Below are 16,851 nucleotides of genomic sequence, written 5' to 3' on the forward strand. Positions count from 1 at the left end.
AATAGGGGCGGAGCCTCCTGGGCCGCCCAGAACCTTGCCCCGGGCCCTTCCGGGATCCCTGGCCCTGGGACCGCAGTCCCCGCCCACGAGCCACGCCTCTGCGGGGAAGGCTGCAGCCACCGCCCATCCCACTCCCCCACCCTCGGGGCTCCCGGCACCCAGCTGACATCTGGGGGCCCTTTCTCCACTCGCGGTTTCCTGCCTCCCTTCCGTTCCGACAGCGTAAACCGCTGCCCCACCCAACTCACTCACCCCTGGCGCCCTGGGAATTACCACTCTCTCCCCTCCTCCAAAGCATCCACGATCCTCGACCCCCAGGGCCCATCCCCACAAACATCCAGGATACGCGACTCTCCATCGCGTATCAAAAATGACAAGCCACTAGAGCTGTGGTCATGCACAAGTCTTAATTTAATGGGTAAAAACATTAAATTACACACACAACAATATTTTCTATAAAGCTTAATAAATAGACTTTTTTTTAAACGCTGTACAAAGGGACTGGAAATGAAGCTTTCAACAAAATATTAATGAACTCATACTACCCTTTTATCGATTTGGAACACTCCCCCCTCCCCCATGCCGGAAAGCAGTGTGCACACTTGAGGTCTCTCTCCGTAAGCCGGCCAAGGTCGACAGGTTCCAAGAGCCTTGGAAGAGATGACCTCACTCCCTCACTCTCGAGGGCTGGGGTTTTAAACGCTCTGCCCTTGGGACTCAGTCTGTAGGCGTGGAGGAAACTGAACCGTTCAGGTGGCTGTTGCCTCTAGGAGCCCTTCTCTGCCCAACACACCGAAAGGGGTGAGAAAAAAAAACGAGAAATGCACGTCAAACACACACACCCCAGAAATCAACACCAACAAGCCACAAACCGGTGCCCCTCGGCCGCGGGCAGGAGGAGCAAAAGGAGAAAGTGTTTCTTCCCTCTTCTGACACAGAACTCAGCTGGGTCCTGCTGCTGGAGTGGGTGGCCCCAGGTCACAGGGGTGCCACTGTGTGCCGCTGCAGTATGTCCATGAGCTCTTGGGCCCCTCTCCCCCGTGCCAGCTCTAGGGGTGTGAGCCCCCTGGCGTCCCTGTGATGGAGATCAGACTCGGCAGCCAGGAAGCTGACCACAGGGGTGTGGCCCTCTCTCACTGCCAGGTGGATGGGGAGCGCCCCGGTGCCATCGGGTGCGTTGACATCGGCACCGTGCTCCACCAGCACTTTTAGGGTGTCAAGGAATCCAGTGCGGGCTGCATCGTGGGCCGGAGTGGTGCCCGAGGCGTCCTGGACGTTGGGGCTGGCGCCTTGCTTCAGGAGTTCCAGGGCAATGGTGGGACTGCCGAACATCATGACCTGGTGGGGGGATGGGGGTAGAGAAGGGTCAGGGAGTCTCCAAAGGAGGAGGTCTGGGGAAACGGGTGACTGGAGAGAGGGGTTGACAATGCCAGATACAAGGTTCTCAAGAGAAGGAAAAACTCCGGGGAACAAAAACTTTCAGGCAGCTGTTGAGACCCCAGAGAACAAGATCTCCCGGGAATAAGGAACTTCAAAAAACTGGTCACCCCCCGCCCCCCGCTAGGGTATACCCCCGTGGAAATTTTGAAGGAAACTAAGACCCTCCCCCAAGGAACCAGAGACACTTCTCCCCACAGATGGGAAATCATCAGGAACTATGAACCCCACCAGGAAACAGACCTCAGAGAACAGTCCCCTCCAGGAAATGGAGATGGCCAGGGAATTTAAAACTCCTCCAAGGAATTTCCCCCTCCCATATAGTAGGGATCCTTTCTGATGAAATGGGGTTCCCCTTTTGTAAATGTCCCCAAGGGAACACGGACTCCCATGTAATCTGTGACTACTCCCTTATTGGTATCCCCCTCCCCAAATATGCCAGTAAGAAAACCCCGCGGGAATAGAGATTCTCCCCCACAGGAAACTGGATACCTCGCAGAGAACCCCCTGAAAATGGGTACACCTTGGAAACAGGAATCCTTCCTTCCTGCGGTCGGATCGTCCATAGATGCTCCAAGACATTGGAGCTGCCCTCATGAAACTCGGATCCAAAGAAGGTGAACCCTCACCCAGGGAATAAGAACTTCTCCAGGGAAACTGAATCCTTCGCAATCAGAGAACAAGGAATCCTCCAAAGATGGAAAGCTCTCCCCTCCCCCCAACCTAACCCCATCCACCACCCACCTAAGAAAGGGGACATTAGGGAGCCAAGTCAGCCCAGAGACGCAGGAACAGACCTCAGTCGGCTACCAACGGGAACAAGGAGAGAAGAGGGAAGGGGTCTGCGGGCCTGCCCGGGCTCACCTGCAGCGCCGTCTTGCCAAAGCGGTTCAGAACGTCTGGGTGCACCAGCTCGCGGTGCAGAAGGCGGCGCACCTCCTGCACGTCTCCTCGGGCCGCCGCCCCGCTCAGCCGGTCGCCGGCGTGGACCTCTTCCAGCAGCATGTCGATACTGGCGGCCTGCGAAGCCCCCCGCCCCACCCCGCGGCGGTCAGTGAGGGGGAGCCCACCGGCGCTAGCCCGAACAGCCCTCCCGCAGCGTCGCCGGCCTGCAAAGAGGTCGGACTCTCCTGTCCGGGTCTCGGGCGCGACCCCCGCCCTCCCGGCCGGCTCCTCCCCCTGTCAGCCGGTGGGTAGAGAGGGGCTGAGAGCCCAGGCCCAACCCTCCGCTAGCCCGCTGGGCCCTGCCCGGCGCCCGCCCCTTGGGGGCCGGGTCTCCCCCCAACTCACCCTCCCTCCTCCTCTTCGGGCGGGGTCTGTTCTGAGCCAGCGTCTCCGCCGCTGCGGAGCAGGCCGCTAGGGGGCGGAGCCAGAGCTCTCGCGGCCCCGCCCCCAAACTCCGCGGATTTGTTTTCTTATGAACTTGCTACGTTGTAGCCCAGCTGCGATGCCCGGCTCCCGACCCTGTAGTGCTCCGCCCTCCTTGCCAGCGCAGCCAATGGCCACGCGTTGCCAGGGAGGCTTTGGGCGCCGGCGTGGGCGGGCCCGCTTCTGATTGGACGAACTGCGGCGACCGGTGAACCGCGAACAATGGCGGGGTTTTCGGTTTTTCAAAAGCGACGGGCGGGCGGGAAAGAGGGCCCGTTTAACTGACCCAGGGGAGAAAGGTCAGGCGCAGGGTAGCGCGGGCTGCTCCGGGACCTCGGCACTTCCGAGGGAAAAGGAGGCAGGGCTGGGACCGCCCAGTTTGGAGTTATGCGGTGCGATAATATTCGTTAGTTCTTACTGTGCAAAGTGCTTTATTTCATTCACTCACTGTGTGCTGGAGCCGTTCCTGGCGCTGGGGGTCCTGCATTCGAGCTACTGAGTAATTTTAGTGTTAAGCACCGTGAGGAAAATAAAGCATGGAAATGGGGTGAGTGAAAAAGGAATCACGTTTGGCTCAGATTGCGCCAGCCCTGGCACAGCAAATGCAAGGGTGTGGAAGAAAGTTCATTCACCAGCTGCCACGTGGGTGAGACTGGGAGGCGAGAGTCGCGTCGCAGGCTCTTAACAGAGGCCTTCAATAGCGGGGCCTTCACACATTTACCGACCTGCTACTGTGTACTATGCACCCCAGTAGAAAGCAAGCCAGGTGCCTCCTGACTGTTGGATACTTACCTTTTAGAGCTGGAGACGACAATAAATATTTTCAGAGTGCTATACACTGTGGAGCTGACAAAATGAGATAAATAATGGTGTCTTGGGAAAAGAAGGCTTTGAAATAGAGAGGTCGGGCATGGCCACCCTAAGAAGGTGACATTTGATTTGAGACCTGAAGGTGAGGGAAGGAGCCGTGTGTCTCTCAGGAAAAACATACCAGGTGGAGGCGCTACAGATTCCAAGGCCCTGAGCTGTAACCATGTCTAGTAAGTCCAGGAAGAGCGAGGTATAGAGAGGGAGAGAAGGGGGAGGAGGTGAGGGGTGAACAGGTGTGTGGGCTGTGGTGAGCACTTTTACTTTTTAAAAAGAATGGGGAATTTCCCTGGCGGTCCAGTGGTTAAGACTCCGCGCATCTGCTGCAGGGGGTCCAGGTTCAATCCCTGGTCGGGGAACTACGGTCCCTCAAGCTGCTCAAAACGACAGAAATCAATGGGTGGAACCCTGGGAAGCTTCTGTATTGAGGAGCCACGGTCTAGTTTAGGAGTTAATAGGCGCCCTCTGGTGGCTATGATGGGAACTGGCTGTCATGGGAGAGGGAAGCCCAGAGCCTGGGAGCCCAAGGTGGGAGCAATTGCGAGGGCCCAGCTGAGAGATGACCAGGGCTGAGAAATGGATATGTTGCCCACTCTTTTCCCAGCACCCCAGGGGCACCTCTGACATCCCCAGCCCCCAGCCAAAAAGTACATAACAGCAGCTAGATTCATCTTTTTAATGCCATCCTAAAACTCAGAAATGGACCAGTGGGGCCTCTGGGCTCAGCAGCTGTGGAGGAGGGACTCCCCACGCCTCCTAAGGCAGGTCACTGCAAAAAGGCACTCATGAGGGGGACTTCAAGCCCCTCTTCTATTTCTTCATATAAAACTGGGGGAGGGGGAGGGGTGAGAGTCTGAGAGCTGGAGATTATCACTCCCAGCCTACCAGTAAAGGAAATGGGTAGGAGCAAGTCAGGTGCTGGGAGTAACAAACCAGTAATTCAAGAGCTGCCCTCACACACACACACCCCGTCTTCCCTCCTTCTTTAGTGGAGGCTGCAGTGGGGCCTGGGGAGAAGACAGCCCAGGTTCAGGCCCCCACTTCTCCCTTCTAGCTGGTACGAAGTTGATAATCTGTAGGGAAACAATGAGCAGGGACCATCTCAGAATTGGGGGAAGGAGACAGGACAGCACCCCCACCCACAACCCATCCCCTTCCCCAGTGCTCATGATCAACCCCACAAGTTTGTAACAGGGCTAAGGATGGGCTCAAACATGGCGACTGTAACCACAGCAACATGCCTGTCTCCAGGCAACAGACGGGGCTGCTGTGTGTTCAGTTGCTTATCCAAACCCCACCACCACCACCCTGGAACTGGCAACTGTCCCCATTTTAAAGATAGGCAAACCGAGACTCGGGAGGGCACACTGACAAAGATAGGATAGACCTGAGGGCCACGCCTGTCGGTTTTGGAGCTCTCTGAGACAAGATGTTTCAAAGCCCCAAGACCATGCCCATTCATCTCCTTGTCCCTGTCATCTCAGGGAGCCGGGCCACCTTACCGCCACTCTGGGTGATATAGCGGACCCAGGGCAGGGCCTGGTAACCACTCTTCTCAATGATCTTCATGTATCGGACCTGGAAAGGGATGAAAGGAGGTGGCCCAGGGTAGGGGGGACAGAGCAGGCTGGGGCCAGGGGAACATAAATAACACAACTCCCGGGAATAAGAAAGCACAGCCTGGGAGGAATGAAGTAACAAGGCTCAGGACAAAGATGTGACCAGGACAGTGTATGTGTGTGGGGAGATCAGGTGGTCCAGGACAGTGGGAAAGATGGCACGTTCTAAGAGAATTGACCCAATGCAGTTTAGGCACAGGGCAAAGCCAGGGGGGAGGGGAAGCGGACCCAGGCTGAGAGCAGAAAAAGCAACACTGTGAGACTTCCCTGGTGGCTCAGTGTTAAGAATCTGCCTGCCAACACAGGAGACTCGGGTTCAATCCCCGATCTGGGAGGATCCCACATGCCCTGGGTCATCTAAGCCCATGCGCCACAACTACTGAGTCTGTGCCCTAGAGCCCAGGAGCCGCAATTAGTGAGGCCACGTGCTGCAACTGCTGAAGCCTGTGCACCCTAGAACCCGCGCTCCACGAGAGAAGCCACCGGTGAGCAGCCCACACACTACGACTAGAGAAAAGTCCGTGCAGCAGTGAAGACCCAGCCCAGCCAAAAATAAAATAAAATCATTTTTGAAAAACAGAATCTGCCTGCCAATGCAGGGGACTTGGGTTTGGGGGATGTGCGACATGTGGGATCTTCCTTGGTCCAGGAAGATCCCACATGCCAAGGAACAACTAAGCCTGTGCTCTGCAACTACTGAGCCTGCATTCTGCAACTACTCAAACCCTCGGGCTCTAGAACCCATGCTTTGCAACAAGAGAAGCCACCGCAATTTAAAAAAATAGCCCCGACTCACTGAAACTAGAGAAAGCTCACACACAACAACGAAAACCCAGCGCACCCAAAAGTTGACATTAAAATGTTTGTTTAAAGAAAAAGCAACACTGTTCCAGGAAAAAACAAGAATGATTATAAAGGAGGAGATGAGACAAGCCAGGGAACGGAGGTGGTCCAAGCCAAGAGATGAGAGTAAGGGGGACCCACCAAGGTCAAGAAGAGGAACCACCCTGCCCCCTTCCCTCACCTGGATCCCAGAGACAGTGAAATAGGGGATCTCAAACTTCACCCCAATGGGGGGCCGGCCCTCTACTTCCTCCTTCTCCACGCTGGGGAGGCCAAAGTGGGCGCGCATCAGGTACTCCTTGCCCCCCTGAGGGAACATGGGAGTTATCAGACACATTGAGGGCCCCTATACCCCAGACCACTCCTCATGGCAGCCCCCTGGGGGCAGGCTTTGCTCTCAGCCCATTTGACAGACCAGAAAGTAAAGTCTCCTGGCCAAAACTCACAGACGAAGCTTCTGATAGCAAAGCCTAGTTGGGGGCCTTCTGGTGATCATCTCCCATTTTCCAGGGGCCGACGAACATCCCCAACCAAGATCCCAAAGAGAGACCAAATCCTCCAGCAGCCCAAGGATGTGGGTAGCATGATCCTGTCTATTTCACAGATGAACACACTGAGGCTTCATGAGGGGAAGTAGGGTCCCCAAGGCTGGGAAGCTCAGAGAAACAAGGGTGAGGAATCTGAACCCAGGGCTGGTTTCCTCAAGACCTAGGACAAGGAGAGCTTAACCATGCGGAGAGCTTAACCATCATCCAGTTTTATCATCTGCAAAGGACAGCCACGTGCATGCATACGTGGCTCTGATTTATTCTCTACTTCGCCCTCCATCATCAAGGGCCCCCCCAGTTCCCCGGCCCATCCCCGAGGCTCACCGGGAAAGACTTGATACTCCAAATAACCATGTTCTTCTCTGGTACATACTTGGCGCTGCCCACACTGGTCTTGAAGCGAGGGGAGTCAGCGTCGCTGGGGACGGGCACAGATATCTCTACGCCGTTAGCCACCGATTGCTTTTTAAACTGCCCCTTGGCCTGTCGGTGGAGGGAACGTGGGGTGTGAAGAGTGCATTCATGCAAATGGAGACCAAGCCCTTTCATCAAGAGCCCAGAAGTGGGGCCACAATCCTGTCCATTTTCCAGACGAGGGAACAGAGGCACAGAGAAATTAAGGCGTTTCTCTGGAGACACACAGCCAACAAGGGGCAGAGTCACACCCACAAGAGACCCCAGCGGTTCTGCTTTTGGTGCCTTCCATTTGGAAAGTATCATATACCTTTTCCTGCTTCAAAATGTAATCCCTCATTTGAACAGCTCCTAGGGCAGGCTCACCTCAGCCCATTTCACAGACAAGATAATAAAGGCTCCAGGTCAAGACTCACACACTCACACCTGCAAAGCCAGGATGGGACCCTCAGTCTATCAGAATTTTCTTTTTTTTTTTTTGGCAGTGCTGCAACGTGCAGAATCTTAGTTCCCCAGTCTGGGATCGAACCCATGTCCCCAGTAGTGGAAACTCAGAGTCCTAACCAAGAGATCACCAAGGAATTTCCGAGTTTTCATTTGAAAGCTGGCATCTACGGAGCCCCTACCATGTGCAAGGCCCTGTGCCAAGTACTTAACCCTCTCACTAATTTTCTAAAGTAGGAGCCATTCCAAAGTTCCATTTTACAGATGAAGAAACTGAGGCCCAGAGAGAAAGAGCACTTTGCTTGCGTTGTGTAGCTGGTAGCCGGCACAGCACAGAGATTTGACTTGAGCCTGTGTTCTCAATCCTCACATGCTCTCCTTGCAGATAATACGTTATTACATTATAGCTAGATCCAGATCCATTTTGACATGGGCAAGCTTTTAACACAAGGACTCTAAGTGTCCATGTGCAGTAGCTAGCACCATGATAGCTGCTCTTAATCATCTGGTGCCAGGGGGTGGGGATATATGAGAGGCAGGATTGGCCCAGAGGACCTGGAGGCAAACAGGGCAGGGGATGTTCTTTCTGAAAGGCACCAACTTTTTAGTATTTATTTGGCTGTGCTGGGGCTTAGTTGCAGCCTGTGGGATCTAGCTCTCTGACCAGGGATCAAATCCCGGGCCTTCTCCACTGGAATTTCAGAGTCTTAATTGCTGGGCCAGCATGGAAGTCCCAGGAGGGCACCAGCTTTAGTGGCCCCTTCTCCTCTCCCTGACTATAGAGACAGGGACTTTGGGGAGCACCAACACCATTCCCCCACCACCAGTGACTGTCCACATCATGAACCAGTTCCCCTGAGACTCTAAGACTGGGGAGCAAAGTTAAATCTGAGAACACAGACTCTTGAGCCAGGCAGCCCCAAGTTCAACGTGACCCCTCCCTTCCTAGATGAATGACATCTTAGTTCTTCTGGGCCTCTTTCCCCATCTGTAAAGGGGGCTAAGGACTTCCCTGGTGGTCCAGTGGCTAATACTCTGCACTCCCGATGCACAGGGCCCAAGTTAAATCCCTGGTCAGGGAATTAAAATCACACATGCAGTATGGCGTGTCCTCCACCATCCCCCCAACTTTTTTAATTAAAAAAGAGATTGGGAAAAAAAAACTTTTAAGGGTGGGGAGGGACTAATTATATGTTCTGGAGAAGCTCTTGTTTGGGGGACTGGGGACATGCACAGGGCTATCCATGGCAATGTGAACCAGAGAAGCCAAGAAATGAAAACCATACATGCAAAACACAGGACAGAAGATTCTCCTGGTGGAATAGTCTACAGGCACCGAAACGGATGCCCTGCGCTGCAGGTCCTGGGATTCCTCTTAAAAGTCGACATTACACAAAGAAGGCAAATTATACAAAAAAGTCATACAGCAAGAGTTCACGGATATAAAGGTCAGAGACTGGCAGAATGAAGTATTTGTGCTTACAGATGACGGTGGCAAAATTACAAACAATAGCAAAGAAACGATTTACATGGAATTCCAAATTGTGACCACCTGTGGGCAAGGGTTGGGGGAGCCATGGTCGGGCAAGGGGCAGGTGGGGGTTTAGAGGTGCTGGTTGAACCAGGCACATTCAATTAAGCTGCATGGTATGATATGATGATATGGTATGACAATGATAACATTGATATCTAACACACTCTATGGTTTATATACATATATGAATATAAATGTAAATTCATAAAAAGTAAATTTTGATGTAAATGTAAATTTATAAAGTAGTATGAATGTATATTTTTTAAGTAAATTAAGTAAAACAGATCATGTGTCACACGATGGTGGTTCAGTAATAAGAGAAGAAAACAGAGCAAAGAAGGGAGGTGGAGAAATCAGGGAAGGCTCCTCTTAGGAGGTGACACTGAAGCAAAGAACTGAAGGAGGCGAGGGAAGAGCCAGGGGGATATCTGGGTGGCTGGGGGCAGAGTGCTCCAGGGAGAGGGGATAGTCAGGGACCATGCCTGGCATGTTTGAGAACCAGCCAGGAGACCTGCGTGGCTGGAAGGACGTGATGATTGGGGAGGGAGGTGGGAGATGTGGTTAGACTGCTGAAAGGGTAGGAGGGGTGATCTGAGCACTGTAATTGTTACCCCGGGGGCCCACCTTGACCATGATCTCCACGCGGCTGTGTGAGAATTTCTCAATGACAGATTCAATCCAGATCAGTGGCTTGACCTGCAGACAGAGGAAGAGGGAGTTCTCCAAGGCTCTGGGGTCAACCCTTGCCCCCAGCCAGGGGCTTGACCCTGCCTCACCTGCGTGCTAAGGCGGTAGGACATGAGCTCAAAGTCACCATCAGGCGGGATGAAGGAGATGGTTCGGTCATTGTCAAAGCGAGAGAGCCGCACGCACTGGTGAAATTTCACATCCTCCAGTTCCACAGACTTGTTCTTGCTCCCTGAAACTCAGAGCCGAGTTAGCGGGGTGACACTGGAGCCCAGGGCAGGGTCCTTATCCTTACCTTCCCTGTCTACTGCTACGATCACCCCCATATTACAGATGAAGAAACTGAGGCCTAGAGAGGATGAGTAACTCACCCAGGGTCACCCAGCTGGCCAGGAACAGAGCTGGGATCCCCAGGGAATCAGGCCCTTGCTGTCAGGATGTTATCCTGTGGGTGTTAGTCGCTCAGTTGTGTCTGAATCTTTGTGATCCATGGACTGTAGCCCACTAGGCTCCTCTCTCCATGGAATTCTCCAGGCAAGAATACTAGCGTGGGTAGCCATTCCCTTCTCCAGGGGATCTTCCCAACCCAGGGATCGAACCCAGGTCTCCTGCATTGCAGGCAGAGTCTTTATTGTCTGAGCCACCAGGGAAGAAATGTAATGCTATTCTGTCTCCTACTCCCACTAGAACGTCAGCTCCGTGAGGGCAGAGATTATTTTTTCTTTTCTGCCATGTCCTTGTGCCTGGCACTCAACAATGAAGCAGAGTTGTTTGCATTAAGGCACGAGCAGCTGCAGTACTGGTCAAGACCAGTAGAGGGCAGGCGAGTACTATTTCAGAATTGACTGCAGGTCTCCGGATACCACCCACCCCAGATGAGGCGAGGTCTCAGGCTCCCCCGCGCGCCCCCTTCCAGAAACTTACGGCCAGTGAGCTCGAAGAGTACACGGTCGTTGAGGCCCAGCCGCAGCTCTGGCATTCCCGACAGAAACACCTTGAGCTTGATAGTGCCCACAATCTCGCTCAGCAGGACACTGCCGTTGGCATTGACCTGAGGATGCAAACGTTGGTGATGTGGGAGGCGGTTAACAAGCATAGGGCTCCCTCTCCTGGCCCTTGGCTGTAGCGAGGGTGGGGCAGAGGTGTGGAGGCTCACCAGCAGGTTAACGGACTCTATGACATCGATGAAGACCTCATTCTTCTTGTACTTAATGCCCTCCGAGCGCCAGGACACAGCATTGGTGACAGTGGGTGGCACTCGTGACTTGCCCGTCTCCAGCTTGTTGCCCTGCTGCGTGATGTACCTGGCGGGGGGGCCGGGAGATGAGCACATAAACCCAAGGATACTTCCCTGACCCTCCCCAGGTTTCTTCCACCCATGGCCCACACTGTGGCTGACCCCCGGCCCACTCACTCCTGCAGGATCTTGCTGTCTGTGGTCTGTGGGAAGCCAAAGTCCATGAGCTCATCCAGCAGTTCGTAGACGATGACAAAGTTGTCTCGGATACTCTCCTCCTCCAGCTCCTTGAAGTATTCAGAGAATACCTAGGGGTGCGAGGAGACCAACACCCACAGAGATGCGGCTGGTGCAACTCTTGGGCTGGGTTCCCACTCATCCAGCCAGCCACCCAATAGGCAACTATTGAGTACCTACTGTGTACCAGTGTCAGGATATTAACGGTGAACAAAGCCAACAAGGTCTCTGCCCTCCTGGAACAGTCTTGAGGGGGAATGGACAGGTAGGTAGTGGAACTAATATTATCCAACGTGTAGAGTGCAATAATGAGGAAAACAAGTGAAGTAGGAACCCAGAGGCAGGGAGGTCCAAGAAGACTTCCTGGAAGAGGGATTAGAAGGGCTCAGAATTTTGTGTGTGTGTGTGAATCATGGGATTGCCGTGTATCTGGTGATGTTAATGGACCCACCTCAGAATAAGGTTTGTAAATGCATGAAATAAAAGATATACACACAGACAAAAAACAAAAGACACAATATGGGAATTCTCTGGCACTCCAGTGGGTAGGACTCCACGCTTCCACTGCTGAAGGCCCAGGTTCAATCCCTGGTTGGGGAACTAAGATCCCACAAGCCAAGCCATGCAGCATGGTCAAAACAAAAACAAACCAAAATAACCCCACAAGATGGCAAAGGAAAACTGTTACACTACACAGAAATACATCTAAGTTCTTGGATTCCTTGAATTCCATCCAGGGGCCCTTGGGACTTGGGGGACCCCCCCCAGACGGGAGCCCCTGGGAATTAGCAAGTATCTCCTTAGCAGAGAATCTGTCATGCACCCAACACTGGAAACCCCATCCCTCATCCTGCTCCAGCTTCTGTGGCCTCTTTCCTGTTTCCACCTCAGGGCCTTTGCACATGCTATGCTCACTGCCTCAGGATACTCTCACACAGGCTCCTTGTGACAGGCCTTACTCCTTGGTGAAGCCACCACTATCCCTTGACCCCTGTGAGTATCAGGGTGAGACTAGCACCTACCCAGTCACTGGTTAAAACAATGTCCCCTTGAATATCCTTCATGCCCTTTAACTCCTGAGCACAGGCCAGAACCGTGCCTGCCTTATACACAGCTGTGTGTCCCTCCTCTGCCTGGCAGAGAGGAGACAAATCAATACAGATCTCTTTATTTGTTGAAAAGTATCCCAAAAATCCCTCTGGGAACTAACCTCCTGTAAGCCAGGAAGTGACAAAAAAAAAAAAAAAAAGTACTTTCTCAGCCACTTCTTCAGGGTCAGCCTGCCCTCACATCTTGGGGGTATACTATCGTTTGTTTACCAAATAAAATTCTGAGCAGTTACAAAAAAAAGTACTTGCTCAATCATTGAGAATGACATAGCAAGTGGTCAAAAGATTACTATGCGATCATATGATAGGACATTAGTGGTAATGGTAACAATAATACCAAACCTTTATTAAGCACTTACTGTATACTAAGCACTGTTTTCAGTGCTCTAGAGGTATGAATTGGATTGAATTATTTTCTACAACAACTCTGAGGCAGGGCTAAACCTCGCTTATAGTATTTCTTTTTTTTTTTTTTCCAGTTGTACCTTGCAGCATGTGGGATTCTAATTTCTTGATCAGGGAATTCAAGCCCCTTGCAGTAGAAGCATGGGGTCTTAACCACTGGACCATCTGGATTAAACCCAGGTTAGAGGCACAGAGAGAAGTAACTTGTCCAAGGTCACACAGCCAGTAAGCAGCGGAGCTGGGTCTGGAACCCAGTATCCTCGGGTTCAGATTTGAGCAGTACACCATCTTGAAGACTTCCTTGCTTCCTGCCCAATAGGGAGAGTTGATCTCACAACAGCTGATGAGAACAGAGTGATGGCGGCACCCCCTGGGAAGTCAGGGAAGGCTTTCTAGGTGGGATGGATCCCGAAAGAGGCGGGCAAGACAGGTGGACAGACAGACGAGCCGACCAATAGAAGGCCAGAACCTACCTCCACTATCTTGTAGAGGAAGGAATACACGAGGGAGGCGTTGGCATTCTTCAATGTGGTGGCCACCACTGCAGGCAGCGAGGTTAAGGAAAGGCAGCATTTTGGAGAGTTCCAATGGAGCGTAGACCTGGAAACGCCACCCTGTCCGCTCCCACTCTCCAACCTGAGCCACTGCTATGTCGAGCACCTCTCGTCCCAGCCCATCATCTCTGGGCCTGAGATGCCCAGGCCGCCAGGGACCCACCCGTGGCTGGATACAGTAGAGGTTGCTGTATTTGATCCACAGGAAGTGGACCCGTCCGTGACTCAGCAGTGGGGTCAGGGCGCCTTCCTCCTCCCGCTGCATGAGCAGAGGCATGAAGTGATCGATCTCGCTCATGGCCACATCACCCTTGTAGTTGCGGCTGATCAGGGGCTGAAGATGAGCAGAGAAGGTCTGGTCATTGCTGGGATCCAGGGACCTTCCCCCCAGGGGCATCAGAGTGCCAGGTTCTGACCCTACTTGCTGGTTGAGGGGACATGGACAAGGCTCTGCCTCTCGGCATGTCGGTTTCCTCCTCTGCAGAATGGGCTCGTGGCAGTAGCAGCCAGAGCGTCTAGAGCCCTCACGGACCTCAGCCGTGCTCTGCTAAACCTGGACGTCTGCTTACTTGTTGTCACCACAACCCTGTGAGGTAGGCGGTCTCACCATCTCCATTTTACACATGGAGAAACTGAGGCATGGACCCGGTCCATAGCCAGCAAGGAAGCTGGGAATTGAGCCAAGACGCCCTGGCTCCAGAATTCCTGCTCTTGAGCAAGGTTTCAGAGGCATCAAATCAGCGGGGTAGGGGTGATGAGAGAAAAGAAAGAGAGAGGGAAAAAGAAAAGAAAGATGATTATATCCATTTATCACTCATAGCTCATATAGCTCTGCCTGGCAGGCAGTAAGTGGTTAATTTTAATAATATTTACGTAAGGGAGTTGTTTAGTCCAGTGTTTAGAAGGAAGCGGGTACCCAGCCGGTGCTCACACATCTTAGCCCTTACTATGTTTATTATCAAGAATATTATTCTCATCACCACGGTTACTATTGCTGGGTTTCCCAGGTGGCATTACTGGTAAAGAACCCACCTGGCAATGCAGGAGACCAAAGAGATGCAGGTTCGATCCCTGGGCCCTGAAGATCTCCTTGAGGTCAGGGCAACCCACCCCAGACAGAACAAAATGAATGGGAGGGGGCGCCAGAAAGAGACAAGGCAGCCCCTCAGGGGAAGTACGGTCTGCCCCGGCTTTCTTCCCCAAATATCAGTGCAGTGGATGACGACGGTGATAGAAATAATAATTTCAATTGCTCGAACGCCTAATGTTTGCAGCAGGGTCACTGTACTAAGTGGTACACGCTGCATACGGCTGTATTAATTCTTCTTGGGTGGGGACCTCTGTTATTCCCATTTGTACAGACAGGGAGACTGAGGCTCAGAGAAGGGAAGCCCCTTGCCTCAGACACGCCGCTAGTAAAAGTGGAGGTGGGGTTCGAGGCGGGAGTCCCAGGAATTGGGGGAGGGGTGTTCCCACGCTCCCAGAGCTTTCCGGGGCCTCGCTGCCTGCAAGGAGGGGCCGCCCCCTGGGTCCGAGAGGGAGCAACCTTCACCTGTCGGCCTCCCACTCCCTGCACCCAGCCTCACCTTGCCCTTGACGTCGAGGATGAAGACAGCCGAGGCGGACATGGTGGCGGCCGGCGGACCTGGGGGGTGGGGAGGGAGCGCCGGGAGGCGACGGTGTCGCCGCTTCCTTCTTCCTGCGGAAGCACCCGCGCGCAGGTGAGGACCCAGGTGAGCGCGTCTTAAAGGGGAGGGCCACCAGGTGAGCGGCGCCGTCGGCCGACGGGAAGACGCTGCGGGGGCGGGGCGGGGCGGAGCTTAAGATGTGACAACTGCCCCGCCTCACTTTCCCTTTGCGCCCTGGAGTGAGAATGGGCGGAGACCCCAGACCAACCGATTCTCCCTCCAAGGAACCGAATATCTATCCTTCCATCCATTCATCCATCCACCCACCCAACCATTCATCCATCCACCCATCCACTCATCTTGTTTCTTCGGTCTTTCCCACACTCACGTCCACCCCAATAGAGCAGGGACTTAGTCCTTTTCATGTCTGTGTCCCCAGGGCCCAGTGCTGGGTGCTCGATGTGTGTGTAATTTATTAATTAATACATGCCATAAATATTTGCTAATTAATTTATTCTTTCGTTCAGTGACAAGAACTATGAGTTACATTCTCAGCAAGAAAAACGTAGCTGCCTTTTTTTTTTTTTTTGGTGGGCCAAGTGGGATCTTAGTTCCCTGATCAGGAATCGAACCCATTCCCCCTGCAGTGGAAGCACAGAGGTTTAACCACTGGACCAGCAGGGAGTTCCCCAAGTAGTTTTTATTGTTATTCCTAATGTTATTCTTTCAAAACTTTTTTTTAACTTTTAAATTTTTATACAGTTTCTCAAGGTCACACTCCCTGGTGGCTCAGACGGTAAAGAATCTGCCTGCAGTGTGAGAGACCCGGATTCAATCCCTGGGTCGGGAAGATGCCCTGGAGAAGGGAGTGACAGCCCACTCCAGTATCTTGCCTGGAGGATCCCATGGACAGGGGAACCTGGTGGGCTGCAGTCCATAGGGTTGCAAAGAGTCAGACAGGACTCAGCAACTAACATTTTCATTCCATTTACAGTTATTACAAAATATTGGCTCTATTTCCTGTGTTGTACAATACATCCTTGTGACTTATCTTTCGCCCACTGGTTTGTGGCTCCCCTTTCACTCTATGTTGCCTCTCCCCTACCCTCTGGTAACCACTAATTCGTTCTCTGTATCTGTGAGTCTGCTGCCTTTTTTGTTATATTCATTGGTTTGTTGTATTTTTCAGATTCTACATATAAGTGATATTATACAGTATTTGTCTTTCACTGTCTGACTTCTTTCACTTAGCCTAATGCCTTCCAAGTCCATACATGTTGCTGCAAATGGCAAAATTTCATTCTTTTCTTACTGCTAAATAGTATTCCATTGTATATATATCACATCTTCTGTATTCATTCATCTGTTGATGGACACTCTAATGTTATTTTTTTTTAATTTTTTTATTTATTTATTTTGACTGCATCGCAAAGCATGTGGGATCTTAGTTCCCTGGTCAAAGATTGAACTCTCAGCCCCTGCACTGGAAGTGCAGGGTCATAACCACTGGACTGCCAGGGAAGTCCCTAATGTTTTTCTTTCTAAAAATTTTTATTCTATTGAAGTAGAGTTGATGACAATGTTGTGTTAATTTCTGCTCTACAGCAAAGTGATTCAGCTTTATATGTTATATATATATATTTTTTCAGACTATATATATTCTTTTTCATATACTTTCCATTATGGTTTATCATAGGATATTGAATATAGCTCTCTGTGCTGCACAGTAGGAACTTGTTGTTTATCCATTCTAAATATAATAGTTTGCTTCTAATCCCAAACTCCCACTATTTCCTCTCCCTCCCCTCCTTCCCCTTGGCAACCGCAACACCATTCTCTATGTGAGTCTGTTTCTGTTTTGTGTTTATTTATGTCATATTTTAGCTTCCACGTATAAGGGATATCTTATGCCATTTGTCT

General features: G+C 52.1%; 2 protein-coding genes across 4 annotated transcripts; both read right to left on the reverse strand.

Moving 5' to 3' along the window:
* Positions 1-388: 388 nt before the first annotated feature.
* Positions 389-2,780, reverse strand: CDKN2D (cyclin dependent kinase inhibitor 2D). The gene is made up of 3 exons (XM_042249945.2): positions 2,728-2,780; positions 2,302-2,457; positions 389-1,338 (listed from the first exon to the last, which is right to left on the reverse strand). The coding sequence occupies exons 2-3, from the start codon at positions 2,440-2,442 to the stop codon at positions 979-981; spliced, it is 501 nt and encodes a 166-aa protein (XP_042105879.1). The 5' UTR covers positions 2,443-2,457; positions 2,728-2,780; the 3' UTR covers positions 389-978.
* A 1,554-nt stretch (positions 2,781-4,334) lies between these two features.
* On the reverse strand, positions 4,335-15,012 carry AP1M2 (adaptor related protein complex 1 subunit mu 2). Of its 3 annotated transcripts, none has more exons than XM_004008521.5 (12): positions 14,890-15,012; positions 13,481-13,637; positions 13,223-13,290; positions 11,176-11,306; positions 10,918-11,065; positions 10,686-10,812; positions 9,851-9,993; positions 9,699-9,770; positions 7,007-7,165; positions 6,316-6,441; positions 5,175-5,250; positions 4,335-4,745 (listed from the first exon to the last, which is right to left on the reverse strand). In XM_004008521.5, exons 1-12 carry the CDS (start codon positions 14,929-14,931, stop codon positions 4,723-4,725), a joined length of 1,272 nt encoding a protein of 423 aa, XP_004008570.2. In that variant the 5' UTR covers positions 14,932-15,012; the 3' UTR covers positions 4,335-4,722. The 3 variants fall into 3 exon arrangements, with proteins under 3 accessions (XP_004008570.2, XP_012033279.2, XP_060271451.1); XM_012177889.4 differs by having other exon boundaries at positions 9,851-9,999; XM_060415468.1 differs by having other exon boundaries at positions 4,335-6,441.
* Between the last annotated feature and the right edge of the window lie 1,839 nt (positions 15,013-16,851).

The sequence above is a fragment of the Ovis aries genome, chromosome 5, assembly GCF_016772045.2.
Source record: "Ovis aries strain OAR_USU_Benz2616 breed Rambouillet chromosome 5, ARS-UI_Ramb_v3.0, whole genome shotgun sequence".
Classification (NCBI taxonomy): domain Eukaryota; kingdom Metazoa; phylum Chordata; class Mammalia; order Artiodactyla; family Bovidae; genus Ovis; species Ovis aries.